Below are 10,080 nucleotides of genomic sequence, written 5' to 3'. Positions count from 1 at the left end.
TGAACTTTTGGCACCACATGAGAGGCCTCTCAAAGCCAAACCTAATGATGAGTCAGTCAAAGCACAGTTTGGGAGGAGGAGTGGAGGTGCGGCCAGGAGCTCTTAGACCCCCGGTCTCCAGGCAGGCGGGCTTTGTCCAGGCAGCTCGGCCTCAGCCGGCTCGAGCCTCCCCTGGACACACACAGAGCACGGACAGACTGCCGCGTGCTCAGGCGACAGCAGGGACACACCCAGCATACAGGGCACATGGCTACTCCGGCAGGCCGGCTGCAGCCATCAAAGGGGACTGACAGAGGCTCACACTGGGGGGGACACGAAGAATCTGAGAGGGCAGGCAGGGCCAGGCTGCACAAGCAGAGGGTGTCTGAAGGGGGCGTAAGGGGTCCCAGCTTCTCACAACAGGTCACCTGCTGTAGCTCAGGGCTTTGTCCCAGGGGACTCTGGCACTAACCCCTAGGACATGGACGCCTTAGGAAGGAGCCGAGGCAGCGACAAAGGGCCACACAGCCACCCAGGCTGGCAAGAGGCTTCCTGCAGTTGAGCTGGGCAGGTCGAGTGGTGCTGTGTCTCCCACAGGCACAGCACAGAGGCCCCAGACTCCTGCAAGAGAGGGGAGGCAGCTACAAGTCGAGCAGCCGCTCCTCACATGTCTCCACGGGCCACTTGGAGGCGCCCCCGAACACGTCCACGTTGTTGTCCACCCACGGGATGATGTTGCCCGGCATGTTGGTGGAGCAGTTGGCGATGTTGATGATTTCCTGTGCCCGGAGGACACGGTCCCATATGTTGAACTGGCTGAGCTCCCCTACAAACGCTTGCGTGGCGTCGAACCTGCCCCCCACGGTGTCCTGGAAACGGCGACAGAAAGTCTGCATCAAGGCAAGGTCACAAACCAATGGGTCCTTCCACTCTCCTGGTGAATGGGGCCCTGTGTACTCTGCTGGCCACCCAGCTTAACTTCTGAAGGTTCACGGCATGTCAGGCTTGAGACAACTTTGCTCAGATCATGGAAACGGAGGCCAGCAAGCTTGGCCAGAGTCTCACCGGGGGCAAGGACTGGGCTCCTGGTTGCATGACTCCTGAGCACCCACTTCTGCGGACTGCCTTCATCAGCGAGTCTCAAGCACAGCCCGTCCAGGCCTGTCCAGCAACTACCTCGTCTGCCCAGACCCACCAATCGGCACCCCTAGTCCTCTCACCAGACACAAGCTCCTGGAGGGCAGCCTCTGGGTCTTGCTCTCTCCTCGGCCTTAAAACCCCCCCTAGTCCCACCATCCACCCTGGCCACCATGCTTTGGTGCTCCTTGGCCGGTTCCAGGGCTGACACCCTAGACTGAGATGACACCAACCCCCGGCATCCCGACTCACTGCTGTACCAGGCAAGGCCAGATGACCACAGAGACTCACAAGCACTGGAGGAGGGCACAGGGACTCATGAGGAACCATGCCAAATCTTAGCCCCTCAGATCAAAGGAACTCAGCACCAAACGGGCCATCAGTGAACTCGCTCACCCGAGCAAGGTGTCGGCCACAGCGGCCAGGAGTGAGGGCCAACAGCAGTGATGAGGAGGGCAAGGGTGGACAGGGATGAGGGTCTGAGTGCTGGTGGACAGTCTGACCCTTCCCCGCGGTGCACACCCCATACGCACCTGCTCCTGCCCGAGGATTAGGACACCCCCTGGCTTGATGGGGTGCCAGGGGGCCAGGTTCTCCCCGGTGCCAAGCTTCTCCCCATCTTGGAAAGCTTCCCACATGCCATCCCGCGTCGTCCATGTGACACAGATGTGGTGCCATTTGCCGTCACTGACAAACAGGGGCAGCTGTGCGACCTGTGGGCGACGACACACAGGTGGGGTCCTACCGTGCCCTGCTCCTCCCATTGCCCCAGCTCCCCTTCCCTGCTGTGTGACACCCATCTGCCATGTGTGTGACACCCATCTGCCATGTGTGTGACAGGCTCTGTGTGACACCCATCTGCCATGTGTGTGACAGGCGCTCAGAGGTGGGGGCCTCGACACAAACTGCACATCCCTCAGCTGAAGACTGGGCAGACTGCAGGGATGCCTCCCTCCCCAGGCCTGAGCACAGAACCTGAGGGGAATCCAGGGCTCCACTGGGCCACTTTCAATCCTGCAATCTGGGTTCCTCAGGCAGAGCCCCCAAACTGCAGGGAGGCATTCAGGGATGAACGTGTGTGCTGGGGTGCGAGTCTGTGTGTGTGCGTGCAAACACACACATGCAATGTTGGGTAGGGCACGAACTGTGCACAGAGAAGTGCAGGAAGACCTTGGAATCGCTGATGAAGACCTTGGAATCCCACAGCCCTGCAAGCCCTTGACAGACAGCCCTGTTGTCACTGCCGTCTCCTAGCAACCTGGAGTCTCCCTCCCAGGAATTCAATGTTAACAAGGCATCCAAATTGGGAGGAAAACAAGCCTCTGGGTCCTCCCATGTTCCGGTGTGTTGTTCAGGACAATTAATCCTGAGCTCAGGGAAATAGCTGATGTTAGAGGGAGAGAGGAAAGGCAGGGCAGGCCCACACTGCAGCACTGGCAACTTTAACTACCTGGGCCCAGGATGGTTCAGTGAAGTGGGCTTCTACCTGGGGGGTCGGGGGCTCGTGGGCCTCAAGGATGCTCTCTGTCCTGCTCAGCCTGACTTCAGGGGCAAACTTCTGAAGTGGACCGCTGCAGGGGTCTTGGGAGGCTGAGGCTGAGACCCTGGGAAACCACATTCATGAGCACCCACTGGAGAGGGCAAGGCCAGATGGGGGTCCAAAGGACAGCTCAGCTGCGGCCTTGGGCATGTGCTGACTACTGAGCAGGAGCAGTCAGCGGGGAGTGGAGAAGTGAGGGGGCTATGGTACTGGTCACACAATTGTACGAATCAGCCAAGAGTGGCTGGCTGGCTGAACCCTACATTGAAAGGGCATCTTTTACCGATTTAGTCTCAACTGACCTGACAACACCTTCCTCACACAAGAAGCAGTCACCCGCTACCTTAACCAGTGTGGCTCTAGAAACAACCCTCCTGGGCCCTGGGAATTCTCACTGTACCTCCTGGCAGAGACCCCCTACACACACTCTGCCCCACTTGGTCAGTCAGTCACACTGGCTTGGATCCCTTTGAATTGCAGTTGGCTCTGTATGCTGTCGGAACTCAGTGGGATGCTGTCCCCCAAGGACACAGCCCCCACTCTGCAGGCTATGGAGAGCTCAGCCTGCCCCAGCTGCCAGATACCCTTGGACATGGCCATGACAGGGAGGTGGTGGGTCAGCAGCTCTCACCTTGTCGTTGATGAGCAGCTCAATGGGGTTGTTGCCCCATTCGATGAGCACGATCTCATTGGCCTGCCCGGGCACCGCGTATGAGAACGGGGTGCCAATGCCAGGCGAGGCGCTGGAGCGCAGCCACAGGCAGATGGTGAAGGCGTACAGCTCAGGCAGTGTCTTCTTGATCTTGCCGTACAGGTAGTTTGTGCGGAGGGGGAGGGACACTTTGAACGCGTCCGGTGACTTAAACGCACTGTTGCCTGGACAGAGAGGAGACAGGCCGCCGGGGAGTCAGAGCACTCGCACCAGCACAGCTCACTGGGCCCCCGGCTCGGGCAGTCCTCCCAAGGGCTGGACGACTCCCCCACGCAGCGCATTGTTCAGTTCAGAGAGGAAACTTAACCCCTGGTAGGAGAGACAGACTTGGAATCAGTAGTAAGGAATGAGTGAAGGCCATGTCCTGACACCTGCTACCAAGGTGCAGAGGATGGAGCGAAGGCCTACAGAGCAAGGAAGTGTCTGAGAAGACCCACAGGCAAAACCTCCACACAGAACAAGGGCCCCAAGGAGGCCCAGGAAAGGACAGTTCCAGCAATACCTTGTGGACCATCCACTGGGCATGCTAGAGAACTCAGCTCTGCCTTTTAGGACAGGGAAACGGGCCCCTTCAAACCCAGGAAACAATTCCAGGGACCAAACATTTCCTATGTTCACTGTCAGGTCCAACAAGAAAGCGTAAGAAAGCGATGGAGGGTGCAGGCCTTGTCTAGTTGCTTAAAAACTCCAGTTTGCCCCCCACAGGCTTCATTGGTCAAGGAAGGGTCTGGAACTCACCGGGCACAGGCGGGGAAGAATGGTTGTGCAGGGAGCTGGCCCTGGATAGGAACTTGTCTGCCTGCAGGGTAAATCCACGTCACTTCTCACACTTCTCACTCAGCCAACAGGGCCAGCTCCCAGACTGCAACCCAGCCATGGCTTTTTGGTCTAAACTGACATGAACGGTCTGCTTCTGACTTGCCCCTCACAATCCAAGAGAAGATGGAGTTTCTTGACCACAAGGCACTGGACCAGCCCCTGCTTCACCTGCTCCATGGAGCAGGAGCAGACAGATAAACCTCCCTCCATCATGCGCCCCTAAACTCAGTTTGTATCAGAGTAACACAGGGATCCTCCAAGGTCAGACTGCACCTGCTGAGGGCACCTGCCAGACCTCCCTCCTGACCTCTCTAGACCAGCAGTAGACAGCAGCAGGCTCCAGGCCACCCATACCTGCCAGGCCACAGCAAAGGCCGGGGCTGACTCCTCATTGGTGAAAGGGAAAATGAGAGGACCAGAAAGCCCCGCTCCCCGGTTGCCCAGTTGGGGTGCTGTGGCTCAGAGAAATAATCTGACTCACGCAAGCTCACTGGATCCTGATGAGGCATATGAGCACGGTCTTAACGCAGGTATCGTTATCTAATAAAAGAGAAATGGCGCTCTGTGCAGGTGGGCTGGCTCACCAATTTCATGAGACTGTGTGTAGGTAATAAAGTTAGCTGGTGGCAGCAGACAGGCGTAATTACAGCTGGGAGAGCCTGGGGGGCCATGGGGAGGGGCCCACACCCTGAAAGCAGGTGCCCTTTATTTAACTAAAAACAGCCCAGGACATTCAGAAGAAACTGAGTTAAAACCAATTAAGGAATTAAAAGTCCTGACCAATAAATCAGAAACTGCAGGTGGTAGACAAGGCTAAGGAGAGTAGGTGGGGTGCGGACAGCCCGGGGCCAAGAAGAGAGGCGGCTCAGGCCTCTAGTGTCAGCACTCAGTTCATGCTGCACTTGGCCAGCTGGCCCAGCTTCCGGAGGCCCATGCAGACAAGCAAACCTCACAACAGAGAAATCAGAGTATCCCTAGGACCTGGGGTGGGAGGCCTCGAGCATCCTTCCACAGGGTTGGGGCACAGGCTGCTAAGCTCCAGCGGGTGTTCTGCTCAGCAGGCCTGCGGCCCGCACCCCTACCCAATGCTGTAGCTTCCAGTACTCTTTTGGGGTCACAAACCACCAACTCCGATCATGCCAACCAGATGAATGCAGGCATGGCTTAGCCCTTCAACTTCAGCACCACCCCACCCGTAGCTGAGACCTGAGGTACAGGATTACTACAGGGCTTCATGCTCTGATACAGAGTACGAAATCCGGGCACTTCACAGGCGGAGGAGGAAGGGCACCTCGGCCTGAGGCCTCCAACCTCTCCCACCCCCCACCTTGCAGCACAGCTGAGTCTCCCTCCCCTGAGCTCAGCGCCTCTAAGGAGTAAGCTGCCACTATTCTCTCCTGGCATTTTTAGGGGCTAGGCATTTGCAGCTCCCATCATAGCTGTCACCAAGAGGTCAGAACTCAGAATCTCCCACAACCCCGTCAGCGAAGCCCACACTCCTAGAAGGCTCACCCAGATCTGAGCTGGGGCAGCACACTCCGGGTTTCTGGAGGTCCCAGGTGAGCTTGAGGGGGCAGGAGGTGCAGGGCCAGCAGAGTGAGACGCTGAGCTGTTTCTCCAGCCAGTCCTGAGGATACCACATGAATGAAGAGCCTAGGACCTGGTCTCTGGCTGAGCTTCCCGCAGGGCTAGGCAAGCTCCAAGAGCTTTTAGTGAAATCTTTTAGTTGGATGATGGACTCAGGCCGGCTGGGCCTGCTTCTGGTGCGGAAGGGAGGGTCGGTCCCAGTGTGGCATCTACAGGGTGGTGTCCCTTCCCATGGCTCCCAAGTGACATTCCTTCTCTCGCCTGTGAAATGGGTGCCAGAGATGTCTGCTCTACCTAAGGAGACTTCACTGTGTCCAGGGAGGCACATGGCCCCTGAGGCCTTTGGAAAAGCCCGCTCTGCTTCTCACCCCCACAGCCACCACTTCCCAATTCTGAATCTTGGGCAGCAGCATGTCCATCCCACAGCCCTGAAGGGCCTCTCCATGCAGCTGCAGCTGTGCCAAGGGGCCCTGGGACTTCACACGGCCGTCCCTCTTGGGCTCAGCGGCGGCTGCTCTGCCTTCAGAGAAGACCCTGGAGAGGCGACAAGTCTCCTGACATCACCCGCAGCATAGGCGGGGCAGAGAGCAGGCTGTTTTGGAAAATCAAAACACCGGTTCTGCCAGGAAAGCCACACATACCCTTTACACAGAAGGGCGGGGAAGAAAAGGATGGACTTCTCTGGAGAAGAGAGCAGTAAAGGGATGGAGACAGCCTGCGACCCATGGGATGAGTCCTCCTGCCAAGGTCATCCGAGAATCACTGAACATTCTGCTGGTGAACATCTGTCCCTCTCTGTTCATAAAACCAGGTGATTAGAAATTGCCGGGGAGTGCAGCTCGGGAGATTGTAATGCTATGCCCGCCTGGCCCCCAGCCATCTGAAGGTTGATAACGTCATACAATTCCCTAGGACCCGGGATGCCACCTCCCCAGTTCCTGTGGGAGAAACATGTCCCTGCTCCCTGACCCAGCCCCGCTGTGAGCAGGTGACAAAGACGCACAGCATCCTCTGCAAAGGCCAGTTCAGAGGGCAGGTCAGAGGCCAACCTGCTGACCCCAGCCAGCCCCAAGTTCATTTAGTTTTCCATGGAACTGTCACCAGGGCCAGGGCTAACTCCCAGATGTCCATTAGCAGTCATTTTCAGGCTAACCACCCCCCACCATGCTTACCCAAAAACTGACACCTTGGGTCTCCCCACTCCCCACCCCGAATGAGGAACCCCAGGCCCCTCCCAAATGGAGACAGAGGTGATGCGGCCGCAGCTACCTCGCTCCAGCTCAGCCACCCTCTGCAGCAGCGCGTTCAGGGCGCTCTCAGTCTTCTGCCGGTGGGCAGACGTCTCGTTGTGCAGCAGGGACTTCTCGTCCTCCAGCTCCGCCACCTTGCGCAGCAGCTGCTTCTCCAGGTCACCGAGCCGCAGCTGGAGCACCTCGCGGAAGTCACCAGGAAGCCCGCCGCTGGACACGTTCGCCCGGAGCTGGTGCTGCGGGTATAGGGAAAGGGACAGGGGGCAGAGAAGAGGGGAGGTGTTCAGACGGGCTGAACAGAAATGGCGACCTGAAGCTTCCAACACTTGGGCATTAAACCCTACCACTGGCACAAAGTGGGCAGCGTATCACAGTGCCTTTCCTGGGGGGTACGCATCAAGGCAATCCACAGACAATGACTGGGCTGTACTATCTGAAACTTGCAAAAATCATTCTCCCCTCTCCCAAAAGGTCGTTTTACCTCCTTTGACTCAAATAGTAAAAGCTTAACATCCAGAACGGGACCTCAGAAAAGGAGCAAAACACAGCAGGGATTCTTTCCTAAAGAGTCCATCAAGGCTATCTGGACGTGCAAACAGCAACCAGGACCCAACGTGGCGCCAGGCGGGGAAGACGCCCGCACAGGTGTCACTAGAGAATGACAGGAAACATCTCTCAGTTCCGGAAATGGTTAAAACGCTGCTGCCGTGTCCCCACCTCCCGATTCTTCTCAAATCCGTGACCATGTGTCTTTCCTCCCCCTTATTTCCCTTATTCCTCGGCCCCCACGCCGGCACCGCAGGCTCTTCCTGCCCAGGCTATCTGTCCCTCTTCTCTCTGTCCAGGCAGGTCATGGAACGTGCTTTCACGCCATCAAGGGTTAAAACTAACTCAGGTGCTCATGGTAAAACGCTCCAGCTATAGTCATGGTCAGAAATCACAACAACTCGAGGATACACAGACGCCGGAAACGCAGCATTTAGTCAAACACACACACACACACAGAACCCCGAAAAAACAGAGCAGTAAGGACCACCTGTAATTCAAACCTCGTTCTACGGTCAGGGATTCTGATGAGCGCTAAGTAACATGCCCACACTTCCTCGGGGTGGAAAGCAAAGCCGATAATTAACTGTAGACAGCTCAAACTTCCAGACGGAACACATTTTTCCGGAGAGAACAGAATCAGGTCGCCTTCCCCCAAAGAGCCGGGCCGAGCGCCTCAAAGGGCTGCGAAGGCAGAGGCGACCGTCTTTGAAGTGCACCGGGCTTCCTCGGCGCGGTCCTCCCGGCTCCGCCACGCCAGCCCGACCCCACTCACCAAAGGAAACCCCAGGCCCGAGCGGTCCCGCACCGCTCGCCCACACCCTGAGTTTTCCAAGAGCAAAAGAGACTGCCCGCTCCCCGGATAGTCCCTGCCCGGCTTGGGGGTCAAGGTTGGCCGGGCGGGACCTCGGGAGCTCAGGTGCCCTGGGCAGTCCCGGCGCGCCCTGGGAGGGCTCACGAGCCCCTTCCTCCCAGCAGGGACCGGAGCCGGGTGCGACGCCAACCAAACCGAACCCCACCAGCCAGCCCACCTCGCGGATGAGGAACCAGCCCGGGGCCCTTGTCCCCCAACCCGGGAGCGCCCCCTCCAGGTGCCATCCTCCCCGGCCCCCCATCCCGACCACCCACGCCCCGCGGGCTCCCGCCAGCGCCGCCACCTCGAGGCTCTCCAGTCGGTCCTTGAGGGTCTGCAGCGAGCGACTGAGCTGCTCCACGACGTGACCGGGGTCCCGCGGCAAGTCGCCCATGGTGTCCTTGCCCGCGGCCGCCGCGCCCCGGCCCTTGGCGCCCGCCAGCCCCTCGCAGCGGGCCAGCTTGCTCGTGAGCTCGCGGATGGCCTCGCGCTGAGCGCCCAGCGTCTCCTTCTGCTGCACGACGGTCTCTCTCAGTTGCAGCACGGCGGCCCGCAGCTCCTCTTCGGGGCTCAGCGCGCCTCCCTGCATGGGCATGGCGGGCAGCGGGCAGCCGGCACGCGCCGCCTCTGCGGGCAGCGCGGTGCACACGAAACGGCTGCCGGGCACCGGGTTGTCCTGGGCCCGGGCAGCCACGGCGAGCGCTACTCCAGCGGCCAAGAGAGCCAGCATTGCCGCCGTCGAAGGCACCGCAGCCGCGTGGACGACGGGACGGGTGCCGCCTGTCGACCGAGAACCGCAGCTTCAGTCCCGCGCGGCGCTCTGGCCCGGCCCGGCCCGCGCGCCCTTTCTTAACCAAGGGGCGGGGGCGCTGGCGCGTGGGGCGCGCGCCGCGAGCTCTCATTGGCTGAGCCGAGCGCGCGTCACGCGAGGTGGGCGGGGCGGGGAGATTCTCACAGAGCGCGAGGCGGCCGGGCGGGCGCGTGGGCCGGACCCTGAGGGCTGAGGCGAGGGTCCTGGGAGTTCCCGCACCCCATGCCAAAAGAAATAGAGGGGGGGTGCGGAGAGCTGAGGTGAAACGACGACCTCGATGCCCCTCAGGATCCTGGGCCGACCGTGCCCGAGCGCCCCTCAGACCCCCACCGAAGACGCGGGCGTCACAGGCTGAGGAGAAGCTGAGCCCCCCGCTCCCGGGGGCGGCTGCGGGCTTCCGGCGCGCGAGGCCTCGCCGCAGCCCCGAGGGAAGTGGCAGCTCCCCTCCCACCCGTCCGCCCCTACTTCATGAGGAGAAGCCACGGGCGGGACTCGATGCTCGGCCGCTGTGGGGAGCCGCCCCCGCGGCAGGCGTGGGCCTCTTCGTCAAGGCCCGGCCCCCTCACCCTCGAGGCGGGAAGGAGCCGCACGACGGCCGCCTCCGGTCTCCGCCCCCGGCCCGCGCCGCTCCGAGCCGCCCCGGAAGAATCGGCAGAAGCAGGGCTGAGTGGCTGCTGACTGGAAACGGGGTGCGAGGCGGGGCGCGGGGGCACCGGCCGGAGCAGGAGGCGGGCGGCCGTGTGGGAGCTCTGGGGCCAGCCCGCCCTCCGAGCTGCAGCGGGTGAGCGTGCGGGAGCCTCGACCGGAGCGCAGGCATGGCCACTGCCCCGATTTGAGGCCACCTCC

The 10,080-nt window shown here is 60.3% G+C and overlaps 1 protein-coding gene across 1 annotated transcript; it reads right to left on the bottom strand.

The window, feature by feature from the left end:
• Nucleotides 1-390: 390 nt before the first annotated feature.
• On the bottom strand, nucleotides 391-9,175 carry NPTX2 (neuronal pentraxin 2). The gene is made up of 5 exons (XM_058680306.1): nucleotides 8,728-9,175; nucleotides 7,044-7,260; nucleotides 3,288-3,532; nucleotides 1,650-1,829; nucleotides 391-848 (listed from the first exon to the last, which is right to left on the bottom strand). The coding sequence occupies exons 1-5, from the start codon at nucleotides 9,151-9,153 to the stop codon at nucleotides 621-623; spliced, it is 1,296 nt and encodes a 431-aa protein (XP_058536289.1). The 5' UTR covers nucleotides 9,154-9,175; the 3' UTR covers nucleotides 391-620.
• Between the last annotated feature and the right edge of the window lie 905 nt (nucleotides 9,176-10,080).

Source organism: Ochotona princeps, chromosome 24, assembly GCF_030435755.1.
Source record: "Ochotona princeps isolate mOchPri1 chromosome 24, mOchPri1.hap1, whole genome shotgun sequence".
Taxonomy (NCBI): domain Eukaryota; kingdom Metazoa; phylum Chordata; class Mammalia; order Lagomorpha; family Ochotonidae; genus Ochotona; species Ochotona princeps.
This window is presented reverse-complemented; position numbering and strand designations above follow the sequence as displayed.